The following is a 24,135-nucleotide window of genomic DNA, read 5'->3' as shown; positions in this document are numbered from 1 at the left end:
TTCGAGGGCATTATCACATCATATTCAAATAATGATATGATATTTTCATAAAAAAAATAGATTTTGGTGAATTTATTCATACTATTTCATCCTTCCACAAGATATATTCCCGACATAAATTTAGGGTTGCTACCCAAGCCGGCTGGTCGTTCATTCTATTGGTTTGGTTGCCAGAGACTCGACCCAGTCGTTCAGTCTTTTTGTTCTTTATCTATGGACCCAGTCGTTCGTTTTAAATGTTCTATTGCCATACTGTCTGGCAACGTTCTTATCCCTTGCTTGCTAGCTAGTCAACTATGGCTAACGCAAAGTCACGTCAAACAATACAGCCAGAACAGTAGCTGCATTTGCATTTGTTTAAGCTGTTTTTTAGTGACATTTATTTGGAGCTAATGATGCTCGATTTAACCTGGCATAGAAAATGTGCTTTCTCGTCAGGACACTGTTGTTTAGAGGAGCTAGCCAACCACCGAGCTAACACAATCACTTCAAACTGAAGCTGGAAAGACTGCAAACTAGCTGCCCTTCATTTATTTCTGTTTTATTTTTCAATTGACAAACATGCCTACTTTTGAAATGACTTGTTCGACAATCAGATGAAAATATTATGACCGTTTGGGTTCATGCCACATTAAAAGATAATACGTTTTTACCGTTCAAATTACGTCTTTATTATTAAGCCGAAAAAAATACAGAGACCCCAGACCCCTGTAATTCGCACTCTGTTCAATATTGTATATAATCGTTGGAAATAGTCCTACATCTATTTGACAACCATAACCATATGACCTCATACTTTGCAACATGCCATCAATACAGAGACAGTTGTCATTCACAGGTCTCATCAACATTTGCCTACTTGTGTAAGAGACACATACTGTAACACTAATATAGTTTGACATGAATGGCTAGTGCTGTTCTGCCCCTGACTGGTGAATTGCTGGCATAGCTCATAACATTATTATTCCTGCTGTGCTTTACACACAGTGGTCTCATTGTTCCTAATCTGACACCTGTGGCTCTTTAAACCTTATCTGACTCATGCTAGTAGCACAACATCCACATTAGAGCCTATCATCACCAAGCCCAGTACACTAACATACCAAAACAAGTTTTGTAACCCACAATGGCAATACACAAGATAACACATAGCTTTGGACCCAACATTTTCTTAGCTGGAAATACATGGAATAATCCCATAGATTGTAAAAAAAAAAAAAAAAAAAAAAAACTGTGGGGTTATTGAGTAATTCTTGGAATTTGGAGTGTCAAAACAAGAGTAAGGAAACATGACAGGAAAGGTATTTTTTCCTATTACTCACTATTGTAATCATAGGATCATTTCTGTACAAAAATACATGAGAGACATTTTGTCAACATTAATTCAAGTTGGTCAACTTTAATTCATTCATTTATAATTATTTTTCATCGATTAATAACATATATCTTAAAAGTATTAGGGGAAAAACAAGAAAACTATCTGTCGTCCCCATTCAGAAAGTTACAGTCAATCGGGTAATGTGAGGAATGAGGAAATACACTGTGTTTCAGCAATTTGGTCCTCAATTGCCTGTAACTTGCTGAATGGGGATGACAGATTTTTAACTTAGACCAGGGGTGATGGGTCTAAGTAAGTTCTGGACAGATATATGTTGGGTGTGTTGGTGGGGTGAGTGTTGCCTGACAGTGAAAGGGTAATGAACTTGCGGGTGAACTTCTCCCCTCCCTTTCGGTCATGGAAATACTCCCTTATTGTGTTGATGGGTGAGAGATGACCCCACAGAGATAACCTTTAAAACTGTACTGTTCACTGGCGCAATTGACCCAAACCTGATGTCCCTAGAATGCCTCTCTAAGATGTTGTAATTTTCCATAAGAAATCATATGGAAAGCTCACAAAACAAAACAAACAACATGAGATGAATTTGGCAGTGAGGATAGAATAGTTCAGAATAATTACATTATGTTCCTAATGGGAGAAAGCTCCACTTCCTGGTAAATTAGTTACACAACACACTCTGTACATCACATGCATGATAAATAAGCTAAGATATATTTTTGGTTCACGTAGTAAGAAGTTCCTGAAACCTTCAGAACCACGCATGTTTTTCTTAGAAAGAACTCTAAAAAGAAGCCTGGGAAACCCATGGAAAAAAACATTCCAGAACAATTTGTCACCTTCAAAACATTGGGGAACAGCTGTTGTTAAGTTGGCTTCCAAACTAAACCACTGGTTCTTGCAAATCTCTACAGCACAACTTTAAAGTTTCTCTTATCAAAGCAAACTGCCTCAAAATCCCACTTATTGAGACGCTTCCCTTCAGAAGCGATTCAGTTTCCCTTACAAAAGCAAAGAGAATGGCAGCACCGTAGCGATGAATCTGTTTATCTAATACTGCTGTTCCTGCTTTACAGAGAAACTATGTTATGTTCCTAGGAAAGCAACATTAAATTCGATGCCAACTGGACCGCTACAAGAGTTGCTTCAGGGACATGCAGCAGGAGGGATGTGTGTGTTGAATCTGGCAACAGTACAATAAGACAACTTCTGCTATGCCCCCCCCCCCTCCCCTCCTTGTGTTCCACCTGTCACATAACAACAGCGACAAATACCAGCATTGGAGCCAAACTTTGTTTCCATCTCATTCCGAGCAACCAGGGGTACCAGGGGCCTCTGATAGGTTGACGTTTGACAACAATAGTCAACCATAAAGGCTAGACACACTTGACATGTGCACATTCCTGAAGGAAAGCATGTGACCGTAGCAGGTGACATTATTCTTAGTCCTTCACACACAATGGAGCACTGCTTAGATAATGGAAACACAGGTTTGGTCCAACAAACTGGTCCAACAAATCTGGTCCGACAATTCTCTGCGGCTGACCAATCACAACTCACGCAAACTCCAGATCCCTACTGACTGATACAGTGTGTCCGGTGTGGCTCAGTTTGAAGAGTATGCTTACAATGCCACTTACAATGCCAGGGTTCCGGGTTTGATTCCCACAGGGGACAGGTATGAAAATATATGCATTCACCACTGTAAGCTTCTCTGGATAAAGGGTCTGTTAAATTACAAAAAACTATATCTTTTTTTATATGTAATTGTTGGGAAGATCAATGATCTTAAGTGAGGAAGAGGGTAAACTAGACCTATTCCTCCCTCAGTAGTAATACTAATGGATCAGTGGAGGGTCCTCAGAGGAGGAAGGGGAGGACCATCCTCCTCAGTGAATTTCAGAAAAGAAAATTAATTCTTAAATAAAACTACACTAAATATATTCACGTCACCAAATAATTGATTATAACACATTGTTTTGCAAAGAAGGTCTACAGTAGCCTCAACAGCACTCTGTAGAGCAGCACCATGGTGTAGCCGGAGGACAACTAGCTTCCGTCCTCGTCTGGGTACATTGACTTCAATACAAAACTTACTGTAGGAGGCTCGTGTTTCTCACCCCCTTCCATAAACTTACACAGTAATTAGGACAACTTCCGGAGGATGTCCTCCAACCTATCAGAGCTCTTGCAGCATGAACTGACATTTTGTCCACCCAATCAAAGGATCCGAATGAATCTAGTACTGAAAGCATACACTACAGCTAGCTAGCACTGCAGTGCATAACATGTGGTGAGTAGTTGACTCAAAGAGAGAGAAAGACAATAGTTCTTAAATGGAAGCAAACGAAACGGAGATAAACATACCTGAATTTGTTCAATAGAAACTCTGGTTTGCAGCTATTGGACTAATGATTACACCCTATATCAGTTAGATGCAGGCAGGATTGGACAAGGCGGTATTGAATGTGTCAATGTCTGTCACCCTGATTACTCAAATTCCTCTCAACCTGTGCACCTACGTTGTAAACTTTCATTCATAGGCTAGGTTATCGCAACCTCATGATGGGTATGGTGAAAATGTGAGTATCATGTAGTAGCCTAAACCTATCCATGTTACATTGAACTGGGTGAATGCAATATGAATGACAGTCATCCAATATGCTGTAATATTAATAAGGCCATGCTCATAAAAAAAAAGTGTCCTCACTTATCTTAAACGGCACCGGCCGCCACTGCAATGGAAGTCCCAGTGCAAAGAGTCAAGCAACAACAAACTTAAAGCATGCATTTATTATTCACGTGCACCCACAGAGATCACAGGATGGGTACATCACTCAATGTACCGAAACAAATGATCAAACTAGATTTACAGTTGACATTTCATTAATTTAACAGACCCGCTATTCCAGAATGACTGGCAATTAGTGCATTTATCATCAGATAGCTAGGTGGTACAACAACACATCACTATCGTATCACGTACATTTTCCCTCAACAAAGTATTAATCAGCAAAGGCAGTGCTGGTAGAACAAGACAAATACTAAAAATCCAGTTAATATTTGCATTGCTACAGAAAGCAAGGTTGGATCAGGTTAAATACAGCTTTTCTTAGAAAACTGGGGAGAAATGTTATTGATAAAATCTTGCATAATTGCTAGACCACAATCTCTCTCTAGGTCTAGGGGGAAGGGTCTATGGATGTATAGAGTGGTGAATGGTGGCTAGGGGAAGGGGCTTGGGAAAAGGGGGTAGAGGGGTGGTTGGTTAGGATTTGGACTTTGATTTATACTGGCCCATCTGGCCACCTCCACTCAGGGCAGTCTTCTAGAACTAAAGCCAGTAACGTTGATGACATTACAGGTTCGTACGCAGCTGCTCATAACATTATGTTCCACTCTAGTTGTACTCCTAAACTCCACAAGGCCCACTTAACACATTCTGTACCTGCTGTGAGAAACCGTCCCCTCAAGCAGACCTTAGGTGGGCTGAGGTGTCCCTGGCTGGCAAACATCATAAAAACCTCTGAACTGTGATATGTTGTGATATGTTGTACAAGAAGAAAAACATGATCATATGTCCAATAATTATTGTGTCATGTTATCATGTCATCAATGTATCAATTTCAAGGTCTTGTAGCAGTAGGCCACTGAGTTACTTTGCATTCTGGCTACAACTACTATAATTCTAATAGCCTATATATATATGAATTGAACAAATAATGCAAATGTTAAGTTAACATAATGTAATGTAGGCATGCTAAAAAACCTTTATGCTTAAATCGCCCTCACTCATGCATTCAAGAGCAAGGTAGTAGTGATAGGCCACAAGAAAATCAATCGAGCCAGATCAGAATCAACATTTGACAGCCTGGTCTCATAGACTAGCCGTAACATAGTAAACTTAGATCCGGGATGTTACGTTTGGTATGGTCACATAAGACAGAAGGTTACTTAAAGCAAATGTGAAAGTAAGGTGGTTAGTTGGAGTCGATGGGTAGGCGTATAAAGCAAATATTTAATTGTAATTCATAACATGTCATACAAAATGGATGATGGACATCCACAAATTAATACCTGCCATACGAAACATAACATATAAATGGAAGGAGACAGATGTAAGTTTTCTATGTTAGGTATACCCCTGAGTCCAGGTTGAATTTGAGGGCAGATTCAATCAGATCCGCTTCAGCTGAAATCCACATAGTTTTCATGGAGTCAGAGGTGGAACTGTGTTGTCAAATTCCAGGGGCACAACTTTGGTTTTAGAAGTGGGGGAACATAACTTTTTTCTAACATATTTTTTTAGATAAACACTACAAACAGCCTACCAACCACTCGGAATCGCCCGCATGATCCTAAAGCACACCGGTGCATCGTTTTTTTAGGGGGGGGGGCAAAATGCAATTTCATAATGTGGGAGGGACTTGTCCCCCATCCCCAGTGAAAGTTGCGCCCCTGTCTAATTCACAAGCAGCTCCATGAATCAATGTGCACAGCAACAAAATCATAAAACCCCCCTATTTCTACAATTTATCTTCTTAAAATGTGATTTTATACCTAACCTTAACCACACTGCTAACCTTGTGCCTAACCATAACCTTAAATTAAGGCCAAAAAGCAAATTGTTGTTTGTTTTCATGAATTCTTACTATTAGCCAATTTAGACTTTGTGGCTATGGTAACTAGCGGAAACCCGAAATCGCATTAAGAGAAATCCCATTCAGCCTTGTTCACAAATTCAGTCACTGGAATACGAGATGTAATCTACAGCTTGATTAGGTTGATAGAAATCCTCATTATTTCGTTTAATGATTTTAAATTTGAGGATCATTATTCCTATATAGCCGACAACAATTTCTCATTCTGAACTTCTAATGCGAGTGGGATGGGTGTGGCTTCAAGACAATGATCACAGGAGCAGCTGCTCACCGATTTGACAGCTCCAATGCAGTTCCACCTCCGATCGACAAAACATCAGCTTTGCAGGTATTGGTTACGCTCTTGATCTGATTGAATCCAGGCCTGAGTGTTCTATCTCACACACTGTAAACAAATAACACTAATAACTTGAATGCAACTATTATTATTAAAACGTCATTGCCAGTTATCAACGTGATTTTGTATTATAATTTACTATACCCCCCCTTCCTCCTGGGGAGAGGGAAAAGCAACCAATGGGTTTGCAACAGAGGGAGAGGTACTATTTAAGAACTGGGCAGTTCAAGGTTCAGATATCAACACTACGCGCCAGAGATCGCACGGGAAATATTCTAACCGGTGGAAAATTGTCACGGTTTTATGTTACATTTTTCCCCCCCTGTGCTGAGATTGCAGACTTTAACATACATTTCCCCAAAATACGAATTATTAGGCTGCAAAGAAATGAAAGGATTGCAAGTGCATTGTCTTTACTTTCTGGTGTTAAATGCAGTATTTTATGTGGCGTCTTTGGAAGAGGGTGACTCCATTTCTACACTTGGTGAGTAGCCAATATTGAGGAAAAATATGTTTCAACCTTGTTTTGCAGTCCTGATAAAAGAATTTAATTTGTGCTGCTTAAGTGAAATATTATTTGAAGAATTTAATCTCTTATAATTAATTCATGTTATTGACAGCCTACAGATACTGTCACTTATAATAAGGCTACTATATACATTATCAGGAGGTGCAATAATATACTACGAATGAGTTTGATGACTTAGAATAAATAGTTTATAGGACATGATGACAAGTATAAAGCTGAACACCTATTCATACACTGAGTAATTGTACCATAGGGATTGAAAAAACGTTGTTCTAGTGTTGATACAGAATTGATAGGCTACATAATCTCAAATATACAGTACCAGTCAAAGTTTGGACACCTACTTATTCAAGGGTTTTTCTTTATTTTTACCATTTTTTACATTGTAGACCTCAACTATGAAAGAACACATGGAATCATGTGTTAAACAAATCAACATATAGTTTAGATTCTTCAAAGTAGCAACCCTTTGCATTGATGACAGCTTTGCACACTCTTGGCATTCTCTCAACCAGCTTCACCTGGAATGATTTTCCAATAGTCTTGAAGGAGTTCCCACATATGCTGAGCACTTGTTGGCTGCTTTTCCTTCACTCTGTAGTCATACTCATCCCAAACCACCTCAATTGGGTTGCGGTTAGGTGATTGTGGAGGCCAGGTCATCTGATGCAGCACTCCGTCACTCTCCTTCTTGGTCAAATAGCCCTTACACAACCTGGAGGTGTGTTGGGTCATTGTCCTGTTGAAAAACAAATGATAGTCCCACTAAGCACAAACTAGATGGGATGGTGTATTGCTGCAGAATGCTGTGGTAGCCATGCTGGTTAAGTGTGCCTTGAATTCTAAATAAATCACTGACAATGTCACCAGCAAAGCACCATCACACCTCCATGCTTCACTGTGGGAACCACACATCAGAAATCATCTGTTCACCTACTCTGCGTCTCATGAAGAGATGGCGGTTGGAACCAAAAATCAAACATTTGTACTAATTTAACAAAAGGACAGATTTCCACTGTTCTAATGTCCATTGCTCATGTTTCTTGGCTCAAGCAAGTATCTTCTTATTATTGGTGTCTGTTAGTAGTTTTCTTTTGCAGCAATTCGACCACGAAGGCCTGATTCACGTAGTCTCCTCTGAACAGTTGATAATGAGATGTCTGTTACTTGAACTCTGAAGCATTTATTTGGCCTGCAATTTCTGAGGCTGGTAACTCTAATATGCTTATCCTCTGCAGCAGAGGTAACTCTGGGTCTTCCTTTCCTGTGGCGGTCCTCATGAGAGCCAGTTTCATCATAGCGCTTGATGGTTTTTGTGACTGCACTTGAGGAAACTTTGAAAGTTCTTAATTTTCTACATTGACTGACCTTCATGTCTTAAAGTAATGATGGACTGTTTCTCTTTGCTTATTTGCGCTGTTCTTGCCGTAATATGGACTTGGTCTTTTACCAAATAGAGCTATCTTGTCACAACACAACTGATTGGCTCAAACGTGTTAAGAAGGAAATAAATTCCACAACATGAACTTTTAACAAGGCACACCTGTTAATTGAAATTCATTCCAGGTGACTACCTCATGAAGCTGGTTGAGAGAATGCCAAGAGTGTGCAAAGCTGTCATCAAGGCAAAGTGTGGCTACTTTGAATAATCTCAATTATAAATGATAGTTTAAATTTTTTTTGGTTACTGCATAATTTCATATGTTATTTCATCATTGTCTTCCACTATTATTCTACAATGTAGAGAATAGTTAAAAAAAATAAAGAACCTTGAATGAGTAGGTGTCCAAACGTTTGCCTGGTACTGTACATTTTTTTCCCCCCCTTAAAAATAAAAAATTATAGGTTGTCTTCGGCGATGCTGAAGTAGGATGTAGATATAGTCAGTTGATGCATATGAACACTTAGTATATTGTTTATTTTCATTATTAGAAATATAATGTATTTATTGTGTCTGGAATATGCAATATCCAATCAGTGCAGTAGCCTTGGCTGAAGAGTCAGCTGAACTACTGGGAACACAGCTGCTTTGAAACCCTTTGGGAATTTTCTGAGCTAGAGGGACAAAGCTGTGGTTTCTATAGGGTCTGTCTGACCGACTGAACCCTAGTAGCCAGGGCCTGATTAATACGGGGGCTGAAACCCCGGGGCCCATGTCCCGGAAATGTATATGATTTGTTAATCTGGCCTTGCTAGTAGCCCCCCAGGCACTGAGGGGACTGTGCAGTCAGAAGTTCCCACCAATGTGGTTAAAGATTCGAAACAGCCGAGATGGCTCTAAAGCTTCCATTCTCTTTACTGCAATGGTATCTTCAAACATTTAGTAATGACTTTTCCAAATTGTCTTAAGCAGATGTTTTGTGTTTACATTATCCTCAGATAATTTCATGGACAACTTCAAGGACTTGATCCGAAACAACGATGCCACCCCTCATGCCTACGCCAAATTCTCCCTCCGGAAGCCTTTGATGCCGGAAGATGACATCTGCTACATCATCCCCGGCAACCCGGAATCTCTCAAAGAATGCACTTTCAACAGCACATCCAAAACCTTCCTGGTGATCCACGGCTGGACAGTAAGCCCTTCCAATCTGTAGCAGCATGTCTGTGACATTAAATCCTTAACTATTGCTCATGGACTTGGATTACCCCATCAATAACACCATTCGTTCTTTCCATCTGCCTCAATAGGTGAGCGGCTTGTTTGAGAGCTGGGTGGCCAAGCTGGTTTCGGCACTGTACAAAAGAGAGCAGGAAGCCAATGTGATCGTGGTGGACTGGCTGTACACAGCCCAGAACCACTATCCAGTAGCTGCCCAGAACACCAAGATGGTGGGACAAGAGATTGCTCGCTTCATTGACTGGCTGGAGGTTTGTACGATGATTCAACATCTAAGACACTGCCCTGTTTCTCAGATAAATAATGAATAACATATTTTAAACAAAAGGTATAAAGAGTTATTGTACATTGTTTCCATGGGAATGAACTTGACACTTTACTGCAATATGTTTCCAAGGAGGCAACAAACATCCCTCTTGAAAACCTCCATCTCATTGGCTACAGTCTGGGTGCTCATGTTGCAGGATTCGCTGGGAGCCACGCCTCCAATAAAGTGGGCAGAATAACTGGTAAATATGTATTCTTCAGAAACATAGACAGGATGAATGCACTGTTGCTAATCATTGATTGGCTCTGGCCTGTACCAACTTTAATTAATTGGTCTTTGGCTTGTTCCACACCTTACTGATTGCTCCCTTCTCTTTACAGGTCTTGACCCAGCTGGTCCAGACTTCGAGGGGGAGCACGCTCACCGCCGCCTGTCCCCAGATGATGCCCACTTTGTGGATGTTCTCCACACGTTCACGCGGGGCTCTCTGGGCTTAAGCATCGGCATCCAGCAGCCTGTAGGCCATGTGGACATCTACCCCAATGGAGGCAGCTTCCAGCCAGGCTGCAATCTGCAAAGCCCTCTGGAAACAATATCCAAACTTGGCCTCTTTGGTGAGAATCGCATCTTGATATTTTAGTGTCATTCTATACAATTGGTCAAATATTCGACATATAACATTTACAATCACTTTCCACACAATCTGGTTACTGTGTTATCATTGGCTAAATCAGACATGTAATTGTCAGCTTGTAACTTATTGGAAGATGGTAAGGCTTGTGAACCAGGAACAATAGGGTGGCGAAGTCCGTACAACCTGACGTACATCATGACATTAGCTGCACAGTTACTGCAACTGGTCACTAATCTGTCTTTACGACTAACATTGTAGCCATCAGCCTGACAAAGGCCTATTCATTAAAAACAGAGGACCGCAAACATCACGACTAGCGAAAATCCCTTCAGAAGGTCACCAACAACATCACTCCTATTGTAGCTCCCCAAAATGAAGGTTGATATAACTCTATCTACAATGGTAATGTTAGGGAATGACACTTTCTCAGGATTAGTGATATACTACTAGATGTATCTACTTGCATCTACTTGTTACTTGTTATCATTTGATTGCCTGTCCTCCAATTGAGAATCTCAACTCAGGTTTTTAATGTGGACCAGTGATGCAACTATCCCCTTTATGTTCCTAGCTATCAATGATGTTCCCAGGTGTTCCCACGAGCGCTCCATCCACCTGTTCATCGACTCCCTGGTTAACGAGCAGGAGGCCAGCATGGCGTACCGCTGCGGGAGCAACGATATGTTCGACCGTGGAATGTGCCTCCGCTGCCGCAAGAACCACTGTAACACCGTGGGCTACGATATCAGCAAGGTTCGCAAGACCCGTAGCGTCAAACTGTACACCAAGACCAGGGCCTCCATGCCGTTCAGAGTCTATCACTACCAGTTGAAGATCCACTTCTTCAGCAAGGTGAACAGGTCTGAGATGGAGCCTTCACTGACAGTCTCCCTGATTGGAACCAAAGGAGAGGTTGAAGACCTCAAACTGACACTGTGAGTACCTGGTCCAACAAGCGGTTAAACCATACAACAAAGCACATGCTAGTACATCAACATGATAAGACACCCGACACCATTTCTCATGTTTACGATAACATTAATCTTTATGGTCTATAGTTAAAGTTCTAGTGCTACTGTGGTCTGTGCTTAGACATGACACCTTCACTCAAAGGTCAATTATTTGTTCTTGTGAAGTGAGTTGACAATAATCAGTTGTGCCTCTATGCTCTTTCTCATTGGCAGAAAGGAGAAGATGACATCCAATAAGACCCATTCCTTCCTGCTGGTAGCAGAGAAAGACATTGGTGACCTCCTGATGGTGAAGTTCAAGTGGGAGGAGTCTACTAGCTGGTCTCCCTCGTTCATGCTCAACATGGTGTCTTCCTGGTGGTCAGGTGACTCTGCGGAGTATGAAGTGGAGGTCCACAAAATACGCATCAGAGTCGGAGAGACGCAAAAAAAGTTAGTTTTAAGAGGCCTTATTTCTTTAAAATCATGAAATGGAGACAATTGTCATACAAATATCAGAAATATAATCGTTTTGAAAGGGTGCAAAACTATTTTTTTTTTTTTTTTTAATGTGCTATTCTTGTTTGACCCTTTTCCAGGATGGTATTCTGCATTAAAGATCCTCATGCTCTGAGCTTACAACAGGAAGTTACGTTTGTAAAATGCAAGGACGAATGGAGGACAACTTCAAAAAGGTATTTTCTTTTGATCTAATCAATTTTTTTTCCTGAATTATTGCCAGTCAGGGGTCCATTGATTAGACAAATATTAACCCTGTTTGTTTTACAGAGTGAACCTGGGGAAGCACTGAATGTATGGAGCAACAGACGACTGTCCTCCTTCCGCAGCTCTTAGAGAAATTATTTATACAGCTGTAATTTATTTTGTCTTTCAAACCATACAAACACATTATCACATTGTGTCCAGAACTAGAACTGTGTGTTATTTAAAAATGTATGTGAAGTATTTTTTTGTAAGCACTGCTTTTGTGGTGCGTCAACTACGGTGTGGTGCTGAAAGATAGTAAATGCCATCATCTTTGCTGATTTTCTGGCAACCCCAAAGAGATGGCTCATATACAAAGTCTTTGGTGCCTCTGATTGAGAGAGACCCATTGACCAGCTGAGTAGAGGCCTTGAGGAACCTGCAGTTCAAACCCCATGTGTTTCCTTAATTTATGCTTAAAGCATTCACCATTGTCGTCCTCAATACTATGTGATTGTAGGATCGGACTAAGTGTGCCTTAAAATAACTTGTCTTAACCTACTGTATGTATTTTTTTGTTAATGGTGTACTTTTTATTTATTTTTTACTTCTAGTGAGTTGTTCCTTTTATCTGGTCTTTGAGACTAATATTCATGAGGTCTGAAATGCACATTATTCTGAGAACATTGAATTTAGTCAAGCACTTGAGCGATAATGCAATGGCTGCTATTTTTATACAGTATATTCATTTGAAACCAGCAATAGTGAGTCCTTTGCAGCAAAATACGGTACATATCAGTGAGAACCATTATTTTTGTAGTTATTATAATGTTATACAATTATAGCTTTTTTTCCATTTTTTTTTTTTCCCCCAATGATTCATATGGAACTATTACCTCGAGCACGTGCTTATGCAACGTATTTTGACTAACATATCCATGGTTGCTGCTAAACTATGACACAAATAATACTCATTTAGCTGTGTATGCCATATAGTTGTGACCAGGTAACTAAACTCATAGTTGTAACTAAACTCAAAGAAGTCAATGAGTGGTTATTGTGAAGTGCGCTGACATCGGCAATAGAAACATGACGGCCTTCCTCGGTAGACTGTGCACAGTGGACTCTGCATCATAGTTCAAGTTACAGTTAAGAATTGGCTCGTAATAATATCTCATTGTCAGACTTTTTTTTTTTTTAACACCACTGAGTAGGCTATTTATAACTAATATTATACATTTAGAGACTGGTATTGTAATCATTGTGACTTATTTAATTTCTGCCTGTTCCATTGAGCCTGTCAAAGTGGTGGTGGTATAAAGCTTTTGCACTGAAAACCAGAGGAAAGGGTTACTATACCAGTTACTTACTAAGTGCACCATGTGTAAATATCATGTTAGCATGTTAGATTCTATGGTAAAATATTACTAGATATATTTTTTACCGTCTTAACCTTTTAAATTATATCTGTATACTGTATATACCTGTAAATATGTGACCATATACATACTTTAATAAATTGGAACTGCTATTTTGAAGTTGGAGTGTGTTTTAATGGAAACAAGGTTGTACAATTGTCCAGGATCGTGCTTAGATATACTATAAAATCTAAACCCATCCAGACATCCAAGCAGAGACCAACTCAGCAATGTATTATCTACATTCCATTTTAGAACTGAGTGCCTTCAAAGTATTCACACCACTTAACTTTTTTACCATTTTGTTGTGCTACAGCCTAAGTTTAAATGGATTCCATTTTGATTTGTGTCACTGGCCTACACACAATACCCCATAATGTCAAATTGGAATTATGTTTTTAGAACATTCAAAATAAATTACAAATGAGAAGCCTTAATGTCTTGAGTCAAGAAGTATTCAACCCTTTTGTTGTGGCAAGCTTCAATAAGTTCAGGAGTAAAAATGTGCTTAACAAGTCACAATAAGTTGACTGGACACACTGTGCAATAATAGTGGTTAACATGATTTTTGAATGACCACATCTCTAAGGGCCCTCAGTTGAGCAGTGAATTTCAAACACAGATTCAACAAAGACTAGGGAGGTTTTCCAATGCCTTGCAAAGGACAGACATTGAATATCCCTTTGAGCGTGGTGAAGTTATTAATTACACTTTGGATGGTGTATCGATACACCCAGCCACTACAAATATACAGGTATCCTTCCTAACATGAGGCCAATGGTGACTTTAAAACAGTTTTTAATGGCTGTGATAGGAGAAAAATGATGATGGATCAACAACACTCCACAATACTAACCTAAATTACAGAGTGAATACAAGGAAGACTGCACAGAATAAAAATATTCCAAAACGTATCCTGTTTGCAATAAGGCACTAAGTAAAACTGCAAAAAAATCTGGCAAAGAAATGAACTTTTTGTCTTGAATCAGGGATGCAACTTTGGCTTTAGAAGTGGGGGGGATATATATACAGTGGGGCAAAAAAGTATTTAGTCAGCCACCAATTGTGCAAGCAAAAATCCCAGAACCACACGGGGGGACCTAGTGAATGACCTGCAGAGAGCTGGGACCAAAGTAACAAAGCCTAACATCAGTAACACACTACGCCGCCAGGGACTCAAATCCTGCAGTGCCAGACTTGTCCCCCTGCTTAAGCCAGTACATGTCCAGGCCCGTCTGAAGTTTGCTAGAGAGCATTTGGATGATCCAGAAGAAGATTGAGAGAATGCCATATGGTCAGATGAAACCAAAATATAACTTTTTGGTAAAAACTCAACTCGTCGTGTTTGGAGAACAAAGAATGCTGAGTTGCATCCAAAGAACACCATACCTACTGTGAAGCATGTTTTTCTGCAAAGGGACCAGGACGACTGATCCATGTAAAGGAAAGAATGAATAGGGCCATGTATCGTGAGATTTTGAGTGAAAACCTCCTTCCATCAGCAAGGGCATTGAAGATGAAACGTGGCTGGGTCTTCCAGCATGACAATGATCTCAAACACATCGCCCGGAGTGCTTCGTAAGAAGCATTTCAAGGTCCTGGAGTGGCCTAGTCAGTCTCCAGATCTCAACCCCATAGAAAATCTTTGGAGGGAGTTGAAAGTCCGTGTTGCCCAGCAACAGCCCCAAAACATCACTGCTCTAGAGGAGATCTGCATGGAGGAATGGGCCAAAATACCAGCAACAGTGTGTGAAAACCTTGTGAAGACTTACAGAAAATGTTTGACCTCTGTCATTGCAAACAAATGGTATATAACAACAATAACAACTTTTGTTATTGACCAAATACTTATTTTACACCATAATTTGCAAATAAATTCATTAAAAATCCTACAATGTGATTTTCAGGATTTTTTTTCTCATTTTGTCTGTCATAGTTGAAGTGTACCTATGATGAAAATTACAGGCCTCTCTCATCTTTTTAAGTGGGAGAACTTGCACAATTGGTGGCTGACTAAATACTTTTTTGCCCCACTGTATAATTGATTTTTTTGTCGGATAAACACTGTCCTAAAGCACACAGTTGCCTCTTTTTGTAACACATTCCAATGATAACACTGGTGGGGACATGTCCCCCCCATCCCCAGCAAAAGTTGCGCCCCTGTCCTGAATAGAAAGCATTATGTTCGGGGAAAATCCAACACAACACATCACTGAGTACCACTCTTCATATTTTCAAGCATGCATCATGGCTGCATCATGTTATGGGTATGCTTGTCACCAGCAAGAAATAGGGAGTTTTTTTGGGATACAAATAAGTGGAATAGAGCTAAGCCAGTCTAAATCCTAGAGGAAAACATGGTTCAGTCTCCTTTCCAACAGAAACTAGGAGACAAATCCACCTTTCAGCAGGACAATAACCTAAAACACAATGCCAAATATACACTGGTGTTGCTTACCAAGACGACATTGAATGTTCCTGAATGGCCTAGTTACAGTTTTGGCTTAAATCGGCATGGAAATCTATGGCAAGACTTGAAAATTGATGCGTAGCAATGATCATCAACCACATTTTTTTATACAACAATAATATGAAAATAAGTTCTTACAGACCTATCCAGAAAGACTCACAACTGTAATCTTGTCAAAAGGGATTCTAACATGTATTGACTCAGGGGTGTGAATATTTATTTAAATGAGATATTTTTGTATTTCATTTTCGATAAATGTGCAAAAATTTCACTTTGTCATTATGGGGTGTTGTGTGGGGTGTTGTGTGTAAATGGGTGAGCAACTAAATGTATTTAGTGCATTTTAAATTCAAGACAACAAGACAACAAAATGTGGCATAAGTCAAGGGGAATGAATACTGTCCTGTCCCTTAGATTCTGATGCCTTTCCATTTGGCTGACCCACCAATATCTTTTGGTCTCATGTTTTTCAGTGGCACTCTCTTTTCAAGCTCCAGTACAATGGCTGATGAACAGCAACAGTTCTGAGTAAAACTGAACTATTCTGCCTGGTGTACCATGTCTGTCTACACAGCTTATTTTAGTCCTCACCTCATCTAGATACCTCAGTACTCCAGTGGACAGACATACACAATACAGGTGACTAGAGGTAATCCTCGTGTCCTTCAAACTGGTTCAAGCTGGTCCATTGCGTCAAATGAGACAATGCCACTACGGTGGAAAACTGGATGATTGTCAAGGATCAAATTAGCCTTCAGGTTCAAATTGCTAAGCGAAGGACACTGATGGAAGGCCATGGACGGAAGGAAGAATGGTACATTAAGTGCATGAATGGAATGGTGGATGTAAAAAAGAACATCCCACTCGTAGATCAGTGAGGGCAAAAACAAACTTGGCGACGCCCCCTTTTCCACCACACATGCATTGAGGAACGTGGCACAGAGTTATGACGTACTTGTTAACATAGATAGCTAGTTGACGGTTATAGTCTTTGTCCTAGTCAGAGACAGAAATGGAGCTACAGGGTGCATTCACACAGACACACGGTGCTGACCATCACGGCAGACAGAGTCATGATAGCCAGGAGAATAGCCTACCAGTGAGCCTGCGGACGACAAGAGCACAACAAGTCAAACATTCGCCCACTTTAGTTCAAGTCTGCTATAGTTAGCTGTTTAATAGCCAAAACACCTCCAATTCCATTTACTTTCATTCACATTGACTTGAGGTCTTTTCCTCAAGAAGCCATTTGCTACAGGACGTTAGTCAGTTAATATTCCAAATGTGACACACTGATTTGGATGGAACCAATGGGCATGCATTAGCGGTTCAGCTGTGGTGGGGAAACACTACTGTTGCCATATCACAGCCTAATAACCTTAACCATAGCTGGCATAGCTCCTAAACCAGTCATGTGTAGTACTGTCCTCAAATCAAAGAAAAGATAAGACATCAACTTTGAGCTGGGGGCCTCCTGAGTGCAGTGCTAGAGGCATCACTACAGCCCGGGTTCGATCCCAGGCTATATCGCAGCCGGCCACAATCGGGAGAACCATGAGGCAGCGCACAATTGGCCCAGCGTTGTCCGGGTTAGGGGAGGGTTTGGCCTGCCGGGATGTCCTTATCCCATTGCACTCTAGTGATTCCTGTGGCAGTCCAGGCGCATGCATGCTGACTTCGGTCACCAGGTGTACAGTGTTTCTTCTGACACATTGGTGCAGCTGGCTTCCGGGTTAAACGGGCAGTGTGTCAAGAAGCAGTGCAGATGCATGGCTCTCGAACTTCGCCTCTCGCGAGTCCGTACAGTAGTTGCATTGAGGGGACAAGACTGTCACTGCCAATTGGGGAGAAAAAAAATAAATACATATTTTCTTTGAGCTGGAAGGGGGTATGGATGCACAGATACGGACAATAGAAAATCCATTAACACTAAAAAGCCCTGGTCATAGGGAGTGAACGGTACATCTAAGCGCAAGTAGGGGCTGGGTTGGGGAGGATTACCCAAACTCAGTAACATAATCTGATTACATTCTGTTACTTTTAGATTACTTTCATCCTTAAGAGGCATTAGAAGAAGACAAAAATGTATGTTACCAATTGAATGACATCTATTGAAGGATAAATTAATGTTAAAGTTTACATAGCTGGCCATACTGTACATGAATGTTACATTTTACTTTATGGGTTGGTTATAGAGGATTCTTCTAACCATTCACTTTCTACTACATATAATAATACTAATAAATTATATCTTTACATCAATATATATAATTTGTCCAAAAATGGATGTAGCAACTACAGATTGCCCTTTATCAAAAGTGTGCGAGTTTGAGCATGTGTCCATTAGGCAAATGGATGTCATTTTTTTATCAGCATGAATTAGATTGAGAAATAAAAGCCCCACTTTTATTCCATAGGCTTGGATCTGCACTATGTAGCTGTTGCAAGAGCGCATTTTTCACTGGCTGTCCACTGGTTTCAAAAACAATGATTGATAGGCAGCTTTAAACTTCTTGAATTCATCCATTATTGGGTTCAAATATACATTTAGATTTGTGGACAGCCATCCACAACAACCACAATCCGTAAGGCGCAAATAGCTAAATGAGAGAGCAACAGTATGAGTCACATCAATGCACTATGTAAATATCAATAATAAGTGATATCCGTATTGCCGTAGACTACACCCCTGCTGTCATCCTTACCTCCAAGCATTTATTCAAGTTGGATAATCTTTGGATGCCGACAGCAGTCCAACAAAAGCCTATTCCAACTCTTTTCACGCAATCCATCAAACACATTTAGTGTGTCATCATAGTGGTCTCTGACTTGTGGTCAGACTCGCTCAGGTGGAACAAACTTAAACTTGTGCCTTTTTTCAATGCTAATTTGAATATCATTGACAAAAACAGAGAAGTGTCAAATATTTCTTTCCGCAAACATCCTTTCTGAATTTAAAAGTAATCCTCAAAGTAATCACATAGTTTTTCAAAATAATCTGTAATCTGATTACAATATTTTTGCTTGTAACGTGACTGATTACTGTAACCGTTGTTTTGTAATCCCTTGCTCCCCAACCCTGAGTAGGGGTCACCTTCTCGCTAACTCAACCTGACGTGTGACCCAAGTAGCTCTTTTAAATCCCTGTGGGCATTCCTGATTCACCGCACTTCCCAGCGTGGCCAAAGCTCAATACCAACTGAGGCTGGAACATCAAGCTGGAACATCAAGAACATCAAAACAGGAAGCTTTCCATATACACACTGAGCTCAACACGCATCTCAACACACTACATCTTCTAGGATCCTCTGGCCTGTTGTAAATTAACAACCTGAATACATCATAGGGTAGATAGATAGCCGACCCCCATAAAACAAACCTTCATCCACTCAGCCAGGTTGTCAAACTCATCCAGGTCTACCAGGTGGAGGAAGGAGTTCTTCAGCCTGGCGATGGGCCTGTCAGTATTCAGGATGCCTAGAACACCAGGAACTTGTCGCAGTAGACCTGCTTGGCTGAACACGGCTCCCCGGCAAACAAGGCTACACGCTTAACCTGGAACTGCTTAGTCAGGACAGAGGAAGTGGTGCAGGTCGCAGGTCGCAGGCATGTCTAAGGTGAAGAAATGCATGGGAAATACAGGTTTTGTTAACGGTGAAAGATTGAGTTTACCGAGGGAAAAAGCACATGCACACATTGGTAACCAAGCTCCTTATCCTTGCTAAATTCTGCTTTTACACAGCACACCACATCAGATGCCCTTTTGGTTGTTAAGGGAAAGACTAAGCAAATGTACACGGTCTTGTTTGTCCCCAAATCGTAAACACATTCCCCAGATTTAAGCGCAGCAGGGGAGGAGACGGGGGTGAGGGAGGAGAAGAGGGTGACGGAGGAGTCAGGGGTGAGGGAGGAGAAGAGGGATTGTGGTTACCTGGCTGCTGGCAGCATGTGGCACTTCCCTTTCTTGGACTCTCACAGACAGTCACACTGCTCCAGGCTGTAACTCACACACTGTGACTCAAAGTGACAATTCTGAGAAATAGATGGAGAAATGGACAGAGAGAGAAGGATAGGCAAGAGGGAAGGAGGGAGAAAGGGTGAGAGAGATGGAGAAAGGGAAAAGGACAGGGTAAGAGGAGGGAAGGATAGTGAGAGAGAGGAAAAGAGGGAGGGTGAAATACAATACAGGAGAGAGGGGAGAGGACATAGAGAGAATGAAAGGAGAACACAAGAAAAAGAACACCAAAGTCTCACAGAAAAAAATGTTTGCTAGATAGTGCCAGACAGGCCTACTCATTCTCACAAATCCTAAACATCCGTGTTCAGTTAACTTGTTCCCTGATCCAGGCTGCATCAGAAATGGGTTCTGGCCCCAATCTAATATTTCAGGATGTATGCCCCCATAGAGAGCCATACATATGGAATTTACATTGAAATCTTCCCAACCAGAACGACTCTCCAAACCAGAACCACATTTATCATCTGAAAGGGTAAAATAATGGAGGAAATTCACTCAAGATGGCAACCAAGGACAACATATCCTGTTAAAGTGGATACTGCTGACGTTGGAATGTCATCACATTGAGACAGTGGGTACAGGGACTGAAAATGTTGAGTCATTATCTGGCCCTCCTTTGAGACACACCCGAGTGCCCCGACTACATACGGTCATGTTGGCCTTGGCTGTAGGCTCAGGGCAGATGAGGGAGAGACCAGAGCACACACTCTCCAGCTGACAGTCCGACTCCTCCTCACATCTGTCCCCTGACAGCTTATGATACACTCTTGGCCACAGCACAGTCCCTGACTGGGACTGAGGGGACAGAAGGAAAGAAAGAAACAGGTGGGTGGGCAGACAGGCAGAGACAATTTCCTAATATGGGTGTTGTTTACTATTTTGTTTTGAATGGTATGAAATGCAGTAATTATCCCTTTAGCCACAACCACAACTCTGCTTTGTCAAACATGTTAATCTTCTTATTAAGAGCTCCATGGGAGATGTTATGTAAACTTTGGACAGAAATGAGTAATTACCCATAGAAACAGATCTAGGACCAGCAAATCACAAAGGGCTTTTTTCATCCTACTCCTGAACAGCTAATCAAATGGCTACCTGGACTATTTGCATTGTCCCCCCCATTTCTAAGCTGCTGCTACTCTGTTTATTATCTATGCATAGTCACTTTACCTCTACCTACATGTACATATTACCTCCATTTTTTACTTCAGTTTATTTGAGTAAATACTTCCTTAACACTTATTTTTCTTAAAACTGTATTGTTGGTTAAGGGCTTGTAAGTTGTATTTGGAGCAGGTAAAAATACTATTTGATTTGATTTTGATTTGATCCTACAGCAAACTTTTGACCAGAAGTTACCTGCAATGTTGCCAGGTTTCAGGCAACACTGGGTTCCCATGGGTTCCTTGTTCTCTGTGCAGCAGACATCTGTCTTGTTATGGCCCAGATCACACTCCTCCCCCTACTCCATGATCTGGTTCCCACAGATTGGCTGATCAATTGCTGACAGGGCATGTATACTCACACACATTATTTCATCAAACACTGCTGACTCATATACAGTACACCAAACATATATCTGTGCTGTCCTTGCAGCACCATATATCTGTGCTGTCCTTGGTGTGTTGTTTGTTATGAAAACAATGTATTCCTCTTCCAGAACTATGGACATCAGTAACACAGCACTTTTGTCTTTCGTGTCAAATGACCTTCACCTAAGTTAACAAGCATTTGTGTCTATCAATAAAGAGACCTGGTTTTAGTCTTCAGCCTGTGTGATCTTGAGGGGAATTAACTATATTAAAAAGTAGTTGCTTTCCCAAAATTGGAACCTTAGTTCTTTTGGAGTGAAAGGCAGGTTCCTGATGTTCCCTCACACCACTAACGAGGTCTGGGAGAACAACGATAAGTTCTCTCACTGCAGCATCAAGTGTATCAGCCGAGTCCTGACGGTCAAAAAGGATGACTGCTTCGTGGGTGAGGCGCTACAGGTCTGAACAAAAAATACCTCCTATGTCTCTCTCTCTCTCTCTCTCTCTCTCTCTCTCTCTCTCTCTTTCTCTCTCTGCAACGGAGTAATTCCAGGCATTTATGAAGCTCAAATCAAATCAAATCAAATTATATTAGTCACATGCGCCGAATACAACAGGTATTACAGTATTTCTTACTTACGAGCGCCTAACCAGCAATGCAGTTACATTTTATTTTATTTTAAATACAGATAATAAAAGTAACAAGTAATTAAAGAGCAGCAGTAAAATAACTATAGCGAGACTATATACAGGGGGGTACCGGTACAGAGTCAATGTGCGGGGGCACCGGTTAGTTGAGGTAATATGTACATGTAGGTAGAGTTATTAAAGTGAATATGCAAAGATGATAACAACAGAGAGTAGCAGCGGCGTAAAAGATGGGGAGGGTGGGGGGCAATAGTCTGGGTAGCCATTTGATTAGACGTTCAGGAGTCTTATGGCTTGGGGGTAGAAGCTGTTTAGAAGCCTCTTGGACCTAGACTTGACATTCTGGTACCGCTTGCCATGCGGTAGCAAAGAGAACAGTCTATGACTAGGGTGGCTGGAGTCTTTGACAATTTTTAGGGCCTTCCTCTGACACCGCCTGGAATAGAGGTCCTGGATGGCAGGAAGCTTGGTCCCAGTGATGTACTGGGCCGTTCACACTACCCTCTGTAGTGCCTTGCGGTCAGAGGCCGAGCAGTTGCCATATCAGGCAGTGATGCAACCAGTCAGGATGCTCTCGATGGTGCAGCTGTAGAACGTTATGAGGATCTGAGGACCCATAACAAATCTTTTCAGTCTCCTGAGGGGGAATAGGTTTTGTCGTGCTCTCTACACAACTGTCTTCGGGTGCTTGGACCATGTTAGTTTGTTGGTGATGTGGACACCAAGGAACTTGAAGCTCTCAACCATCTCCAATGCAGCCCCGTCAATTAGAATGGGGGCATGCTTAGTCCTCTTTTTCCTGTAGTACACAATTATCTCCTTTGTCTTGATCACGTTGAGGGAGAGGTTGTTGTCCTGGCCTCCCCCCTATAGGCTGTCTCATCGTTATCAGGCCTACCACTGTTGTGTCATCTGCAAACTTAATGATGGTGTTGGAGTCGTGCCTGGCCATGCAGTCATGAGTGAACAGAGAGTACAGGAGGGGACTAAGCACGCACCCCTGAGGGGTCCCTGTGTTGAGGATCAGCGTGGCGGATGTGTTGTTACCTACCCTTACCACCTGGGGGGCGGCCCGTCAGGAAGTCCAGGATCCAGTTGCAGAAGGAGGTGTTAAGTCCCAGGGTCCTTAGCTTAGTGATGAGCTTTGAGAGCACTATGCTGTTGAATTCTGAGCTGTAGTCAATGAATTCTCATGTAGGTGTTCCTTTTGTCCAGGTGGGAAGGGGCAGTGTGGAGTGCAATAGAGATTGCATCATCTGTGGATCTGTTGGGGCGGTATGCAAATTGGAGTGGGACTAGGGTTTCTGGTATAATGATGTTGATGTGAGCCATGACCAACCTTTCAAAGCACTTCATGGCTACAGACGTGAATGCTACTATGCTAGTCATTTAGGTAGGTTAGCTTAGTGTTCTTGGGCCCAGGCACTATGGTGGTCTGCTTAAAATGTGTTGGTATTACAGACTCCGACAGGGAGAGGTTGAAAATGTCAGTGAAGACACTTGCCAGTTGGTCAGCCCATGCTGATAGTACACGTCATAGTACACACTAACAGTACACATTCACAAGCCCTGCGGCATTGTGAAAGTTGACCTGTTCAAAGGTCTTACTCACATCAACTGCAGAGAGTGTGATCACACAGTCTTCCGGAACATCTGGTGCTCTCATGCATGTTTCAGTGGTATTTTCCTCAAAGAGAGCATAGAAGTAGTTTAGCTCGCCTGGTAGGCTAGTGTCACCGGGCAGATCTCGGCTGGGCTTCCCTTTGTAGTCTGTAATGGTTTGCAAGCCCTGCCACATCAGAGCCGATGTAGTATGATTCGATCTTCGTCCTGTATTGACGCTTTGCCTGTATGACGGTTCGTCAGAGGACATAGCTGGATATCTTATAAGCTTCCGGGTTAGAGTGCCGCTCCTTTAAAGCGGCAGCTCTAGCCCTTAGCTCCGTGCGGATGTTGTCTGTATTCCATCGCTTCTGGTTGGGTTATGTACGTACGGTCACTGTGGG

At 41.5% G+C, this 24,135-nt stretch overlaps 1 protein-coding gene and 1 pseudogene across 1 annotated transcript; one reads left to right on the top strand and one right to left on the bottom strand.

The window, feature by feature from the left end:
* Window positions 1-6,588: 6,588 nt before the first annotated feature.
* On the top strand, window positions 6,589-13,581 carry LOC135512706 (lipoprotein lipase-like). Its single transcript, XM_064935004.1, has 9 exons — window positions 6,589-6,821; window positions 9,246-9,442; window positions 9,558-9,737; window positions 9,884-9,995; window positions 10,135-10,368; window positions 10,960-11,323; window positions 11,573-11,791; window positions 11,938-12,033; window positions 12,128-13,581. The coding sequence occupies exons 1-9, from the start codon at window positions 6,641-6,643 to the stop codon at window positions 12,147-12,149; spliced, it is 1,605 nt and encodes a 534-aa protein (XP_064791076.1). The 5' UTR covers window positions 6,589-6,640; the 3' UTR covers window positions 12,150-13,581.
* A 3,326-nt stretch (window positions 13,582-16,907) lies between these two features.
* Window positions 16,908-23,927, bottom strand: LOC135511453 (disintegrin and metalloproteinase domain-containing protein 10-like; annotated as a pseudogene).
* Between the last annotated feature and the right edge of the window lie 208 nt (window positions 23,928-24,135).

This window comes from Oncorhynchus masou, chromosome 24 (assembly GCF_036934945.1).
Source record: "Oncorhynchus masou masou isolate Uvic2021 chromosome 24, UVic_Omas_1.1, whole genome shotgun sequence".
Classification (NCBI taxonomy): Eukaryota; Metazoa; Chordata; class Actinopteri; order Salmoniformes; family Salmonidae; genus Oncorhynchus; species Oncorhynchus masou.
The sequence above is the reverse complement of the archived record's forward strand: the minus strand, read 5'-3'. Positions and strand labels throughout refer to the sequence as shown.

Coding starts and splice junctions, on each gene's coding strand:
- LOC135512706 (XM_064935004.1), top strand. CDS start 6,641: ATGTTACATTTTTCCCCCCCTGTGCTGAGATTGCAGACTTTAACATAC. Junction 10,369..10,959: donor ATCCAAACTTGGCCTCTTTG/GTGAGAATCGCA, acceptor TTATGTTCCTAG/CTATCAATGATGTTCCCAGG. Junction 12,034..12,127: donor TGGAGGACAACTTCAAAAAG/GTATTTTCTTTT, acceptor TTTGTTTTACAG/AGTGAACCTGGGGAAGCACT.